The sequence below is a fragment of the Heptranchias perlo genome, chromosome 13 (genome assembly GCF_035084215.1).
Source record: "Heptranchias perlo isolate sHepPer1 chromosome 13, sHepPer1.hap1, whole genome shotgun sequence".
Classification (NCBI taxonomy): domain Eukaryota; kingdom Metazoa; phylum Chordata; class Chondrichthyes; order Hexanchiformes; family Hexanchidae; genus Heptranchias; species Heptranchias perlo.
Window position 1 is genome coordinate 59,918,034 of NC_090337.1, and position 6,873 is coordinate 59,924,906.

General features: G+C 48.5%; 1 protein-coding gene across 14 annotated transcripts in view; it reads right to left on the reverse strand.

Annotated features, from left to right (window-relative positions):
* kif1aa (kinesin family member 1Aa) overlaps positions 1-5,661 on the reverse strand; it is a 342,099-nt gene extending 336,438 nt beyond the window's left edge. For all 14 annotated transcript variants that reach the window (XM_067994795.1, XM_067994796.1, XM_067994794.1 and 11 more), the window contains exon 1: positions 5,556-5,661. In XM_067994795.1, the coding sequence (XP_067850896.1) occupies positions 5,556-5,661 (106 nt within the window). The remainder of the gene's footprint in view (positions 1-5,555) is intronic.
* Between the last annotated feature and the right edge of the window lie 1,212 nt (positions 5,662-6,873).

The following is a 6,873-nucleotide window of genomic DNA, read 5'->3' on the forward strand; positions in this document are numbered from 1 at the left end:
AAAGCGATGGATCTTCCAGAGTCTGCCCGACATCAGCTTCCCTCTGCATATCCTGAAATTTCAGTCAAGTTCTCACCTCAGGGTTAATTCCCCAATCCCTTGGTCCCAGTGGCAACTCTGTATTTAATGGGAGCACACGTAGGAGACAGGAACACAATATGGTACCCTTGGTTTTCCAACACACGCCCCAGCACCCCACTGGGAGTGCGGGATTGCAAATCAAACCCCCTTATCCCCGCGTAATCGTGGGAATTTCCTCGCGGCTTCTTCCGTTCCACCGTCATAACCTCGGCAGAGATTTGCCAGAAACCCTGTTCATGCACATAAACGGGCTTTTACCAAAGTTATGACGGCAGAGCAGGAGAAGCCGTGAGGAAATTTAGTGCAGATATCTTAGGGCAGAGTCTTACTGCTCCTCTCAGCCCCATACATCACCCCAGACACAGCTCTGTACATCACCCCAGACAGACACAGCCCCATACATCACCCCAGACACAGCCCTGTACATCACCCCAGACAGACACAGCCCCATACATCACCCCAGACAGACACAGCCCCATACATCACCCCAGACACAGCCCCGTATATCACCCCAGACAGACACAGCCCCGTATATCACCCCAGACATCACAGTCCCACACATTACAGGACAGATGTGATTGCGCTAAAGAGGGTACAGAGGAGATTTACGAGGATGTTGTCAGGACTGGAGAATTTTAGCTATGAGGAAAGATTGGATCGGCTGGGGTTGTTTTCTTTAGAACAGAGGAGGCTGAGAGGTGATTTAATTGAGGTATACAAAATTATGAGAGGCCGATATAGAGTGGACAGGAAGGACCTATTTATGAAAGGGAAATCATGTTTGACAAACCTATTGGAGTTCTTTGAGGATGTAACTAGTAGAATAGATAAGGGAGAACCAGTGGATATGGTGTATTTGGATTTTCAGAAGGCTTTCGATAAGGTCACACACAGGAGGTTGGTGAACAAAGTTAGAGCACATGGAATTGGGGGTAATATACTGGCATGGATTGAGAATTGGTTAACAGACAGGAAACAGAGAGTAGGAATAAACGGGTCTTATTCAGGTTGGCAGTCTGTGACTAGTGGGGTACCGCAGGGATCGGTGCTTGGGCCCCAGCTATTCACAATATATATCAATGATTTGGATGAGGGGACCAAATGTAATATTTCTAAGTTTGCTGATGGCACAAAATTAGGTGGGATTGTGAGTTGGGAGGAGGATGCAAAGAGGCTTCAAGGGGATATAGACAGGCTAAGTGAGTGGGCAAGAACATGGCATATGGAATATAATGTTGAAAAATGTGAAGTTATCCACTTTGGTAGGAAAAACAGAAATGTAGAGTATTTTTTAAATGGTGAGAGATTGGGAAATGTTGATGTTCAAAGGGACCTGGGTGTCCTTGTACATGAGTCACTGAAAGCTAACATGCAGGTGCAGCAAGCAATTAGGAAGGCAAATGGTATGTTGGCCTTTATTACAAGATGATTTTAGTACAGGAGTAAAGATGTCTTACTGCAATTATATAGGGCCTTGGTGAGACCGCACCTGGAGTATTGTGTAGAGTTTTGGTTTCCTTACCTAAGAAAAGATATACTTGCCATAGAGGGAATGCAACAAAGGTTCACCAGACTGATTTCTGGGATGGCGGGATTATCATATGAGGAAAGATTGAGTTGACTAGGCCTGTATTCTCTAGAGTTTAGAAGAATGAGAGGTGATTTCATTGAAACACACAACATTCTTACAGAGCTTGACAGGGTAGATGCAGGGAGGATGTTTCCACTGGCTGGGGAGTCTAGAATCAGGGGCCACAGTCTCAGAATAAAGGGGTAGGCCATTTAGGACTGAGATGAGGAGAAATTTCTTCACTCAGAGGGTGGTGAATCTTTGGAATTCTCTACCCCAGAGGGCTGTGGAGGCTCAGTCATTGAGTATATTCAAAACAGAGATCGATAGATTTCTAGATATTAAAGGCATCAAGGGATATGGGGATGGTGCAGGAAAATGGCGTTGAGGTAGAAGATCAGCCATGATCTTGCTGAATGGCGGAGCAGGCTCGAGGGGCTGAATGGCCTACTCCCGATCCTATTTCTTATGTTCTTAAGTTCTTATGACCTTTTTCCCTTAGCAGAGGGGTCAATAACCAGGGGCCATGGATTTAAGGTAATTGGTAAAAAGATAAGAGGGGAGGTGAAGAGAATTCTTTTCACCCAGAGGGTGGTAGGGGTCTGGAACTCACTGCCTGGAAGGGTGATAGGGGGAGAAACCCTCATCACATTTAAAAAGTACTTGGATATACACTTGAATTGCTGTAACCTACAAAGCTACAGACCAAGAGCTGGATAGTGAGATTAGGTTGGATAGCTCTTTTTCGGCTGGCACAGACACAATGGGCTGAATGGCCTCCTTCTGAGCCATAAATTTCTATGAGTCTATAATTCTATTACCTTAGACAGACACAGCCCCATACACCACCCCAGACAGACACAGCTCTATACATCACCCCAGACAGACACAGCTCTGTACACCACCCCAGACAGACACAGCTCTGTACATCACCCCAGACAGACACAGCTCTGTACACCACCCCAGACAGACACAGCTCTGTACATCGCCCCAGACAGACACAGCTCTGTACACCACCCCAGACAGACACAGCTCTGTACACCACCCCAGACAGACACAGCTCTGTACATCGCCCCAGACAGACACAGCTCTGTACACCACCCCAGACAGACACAGCTCTATACACCACCCCAGACAGACACAGCTCTGTACACCACCCCAGACAGACACAGCTCTGTACATCGCCCCAGACAGACACAGCTCTATACATCACCCCAGACAGACACAGCCCCATACATTACCCCAGACAGACACAGCTCTGTACATCGCCCCAGACAGACACAGCTCTATACATCACCCCAGACAGACACAGCTCTATACATTACCCCAGACAGACACAGCTCTGTACATCGCCCCAGACAGACACAGCTCTGTACACCACCCCAGACAGACACAGCTCTGTACATCACCTCAGACAGACACAGCCCTATGCATCACCCCAGACAGACACAGCCCCATACACCACCCCAGACAGACACAGCTTTATACATCACCCCAGACAGACACAGCTCTGTACATCACCCCAGACAGACACAGCCCCATACACCACCCCAGATTGACACAGCCCTGTACATCACCCCAGACAGACACAGCTCTGTACATCACCCCAGACAGACACAGCTCTGTACATCACCTCAGACAGACACAGCCCCATACACCACCCCAGATTGACACAGCCCTGTACATCACTCCAGACAGACACAGCCCTGTACATCACCTCAGACAGACACAGCCCCATACACCACCCCAGATTGACACAGCCCTGTACATCACTCCAGACAGACACAGCCCTGTACATCACCTCAGACAGACACAGCCCCATACACCACCCCAGATTGACACAGCTCTATACATCACCCCAGACAGACACAGCTCTGTACATCACCTCAGACAGACACAGCCCCATACACCACCCCAGATTGACACAGCTCTATACATCACCCCAGACAGACACAGCTCTGTACATCACCCCAGACAGACACAGCCCTGTACATCACCCCAGACAGACACAGCCCTGTACATCACCCCAGACAGACACAGCCCTGTACATCACCCCAGACAGACACAGCTCTGTACATCACCTCAGACAGACACAGCCTTGTATGTCTCCCCAGACACACAATTATGATAGAGGCGGAGACAGAGGCAGTTTTAGATTGAATAACATGTTCAAGGATCCACAGGACAGCAATGCTCCAATCAGACAGTATCAAAGAGGTTTAAGGTTATGCTGTTTTGCTGTACTGCTGCTAGGTGTCACAGGCACATTATGTAGACAATGTCTCTATAACAAGGACCTCCAGGGACCGGTCACACCACGGCAATAAGGTCCTCTCTGCTTGATTTCTTGAGTCCAACATAAACTGTGAACAGGCTGAATCAGAATGCCAAATCCATCATACACTGGGAGCTCAGTTATATTCTCAGGATAACACAGAAGAGCTCCACATAATGAACTGTACCTTAACCTAAAGATGTCTTTCCAGCAAAGCTGTTACCTCCTACTCTAGGGAACTGATTGCGCTGCACAAAGTGTAACCAGAACATTGCTCCCCCCTCATTATAGTTTCAGCTTGGTCAAAACCACGCTGTGTGTGATGGTCTCTTGGGCTGACATCTTCCATCCATGATGTGGAGATGCCGGTGATGGACTGGGGTTGACAATTGTAAACAATTTTACAACACCAAGTTATAGTCCAGCAATTTTATTTTAAATTCACAAGCTTTCGGAGGCTTCCTCCTTCGTCAGGTGAACGATGTGACATCGTTCACCTGACGAAGGAGGAAGCCTCCGAAAGCTTGTGAATTTAAAATAAAATTGCTGGACTATAACTTGGTGTTGTAAAATTGTTTACAATCTTCCATCCAATGAGAGTAACACACAATCTGTTCAATGTACAGGGCAGTGTAAAATGGGCATGCTGAAAGCAAACACAAAGTGCTGGGTTATGCCGACTGCTCCCTCACCTCAGCATCACCATTCACCTCAACAAATCCTTCCCACAGCAAAACAAAGGGGAGGATCATTTGCTTGAACACAAACCCGTTCCACCATTTTCGACATTGTCGTTTTTTTTCTCCTTCCAATTTTCTGTATTTCTCCTTCCCTCCTCTGGAAGTGCTGACTCTCACTGGAATACAGTATCACCGGTCACGGCCGCCTCCCCCAAGTGGCCCTTCTTCACGGCACAGACTATTCAACTACGGCGACACCACAACCAAGCCCGACAACCACAAGCCGCCACGTTCCAGCAGGAATTACTGGACAGCAATCGGCAGCTGGAACCCTGGATGACTGTTCTTTCCGTAGCCCACGGTCATGGAGGCCAGCTGAATCACCAACACCATTCCCTCCTAGACTGGCACAGAAATGTTACCAAACCTGGGGCCTTCTTGGTTGGCATAGCGCAGAGCCACATAATTTACCCACTTTAGGGCAGCGGCCATGTTCCACGCAGCTTGCTGGCATCCCCACTGAGTGCCCCATCTCCAAAAACCCTTTGCAAACTATCCAAATATATAGGGGAAAAAAACACAGCTGTTCCTTATAAAACAACAAATAAGACAGAGCTCCTGATTTTCAAGCATCAAAATTAAACTCAACAGAAAGACAGGAACTCCCATCAGTTGCTCTCAATTAAATGCCCATTTTACACTCGCAGTAAATCACAGTCACACAAAGAAGGTTTAGTGAACATGGGAGAACAGGACGACGCCCGATAACATCAAATAGCAGAGAGATGCTGAGTGCTCAGTCCTGCTAAGGAGATATTAATATTCCTGGCTCTGCCGCCTTTAAGGTCATATAATCAGTTCTTGTCTTTCTATTTGCTCTGCGTCCTCTCGGGCTCTGAGAGGGCGGACTGAAGCAGACGAGCAGTGCGGTGCAGAAGCAAATACTCACTCGTTGTGTTTCCTGTCATCTGAATAATGCACTTGCTGTCTCGGCCGATCTCTCTGGAGTTGAAAGGCCGGACTCTGACTGCCACCTTCACCGAGGAGCCGGCCATCTTGTCTCCGTGAGGCTCTCAACAGAGAAGCTGGGCCGGTCTGTCGTTGCCTTGGTCAGAGTATTGTCCTTGAGAGAGAGAGAGGGAGAGAAAGGCAAGAGAGTCAATGTAAAGCTTTTTAATCCCGACTGTATCTCCACAGAACCCAATTATAGAATTACAAACAAGCTTTCCAGAAAACCCTTCCTGTTTTCTTTATTTTTTTGCCCTACTGACCCAGGGTGTGTCTCACAGTTGCGATCTGCCACCCAATACCCTGCCCGAGTGGTCATTCTTCATGTACGAGCCGAGACGGTGATTGTCAACAGGCTAATCGACCATGAGAGTCGGAGGGAATCACAGCAGTCCAGACACATGCACTTTCCAGCGGGGGTCTCCAGGTATCAATCAGGAGCAGAGACTCAGACTGCCTTTGCCCCTCCCTGCTCCTCAGCCTTAGTTTCCCTACCTGCACTTAACGTGTCAGCAGTGGCTCAGTAACACGGCTGGTTATCACTAGACTGCAGAACAACGATTAACAGATACCCCGGGAATCTCATCTCAATCAGCTGACAGAATGTTCCAGCAAAACCTGAAGGTCATTTAACAACCGGCAACATGGCTGCAATGTTCTGAATTTTTTTCAAGGTAGTAGATTTTGTACCAAAAAGAAAGACAATAGGGGGATTAGTGACTGGGTACAGTGGGTCAGACACTGTCCTTTCACACTCTGGGACTGGGTGGTATAGTGGGTCAGACACTGTCCTCTCACACTCTGGGACTGGGTGGTACAGTGGGTCAGACACTGTCCTCTCACACTCTGGGACTGGGTGGTACAGTGGGTCAGACACTGTCCTTTCACACTCTGGGACTGGGTGGTACAGTGGGTCAGACACCGTCCTCTCACACTCTGGGACTGGGTGGTACAGTGGGTCAGACACTGTCCTTTCACACTCTGGGACTGGGTGGTACAGTGGGTCAGACACTGTCCTTTCACACTCTGGGACTGGGTGATACAGTGGGTCAGACACTGTCCTTTCACACTCTGGGACTGGGTGGTACAGTGGGTCAGACACTGTCCTTTCACACTCTGGGACTGGGTGGTACAGTGGGTCAGACACTGTCCTTTCACACTCTGGGACTGGGTGGTACAGTGGGTCAGACACTGTCCTTTCACACTCTGGGACTGGGTGGTACAGTGGGTCAGACACTGTCCTCTCACACTCTGGGACT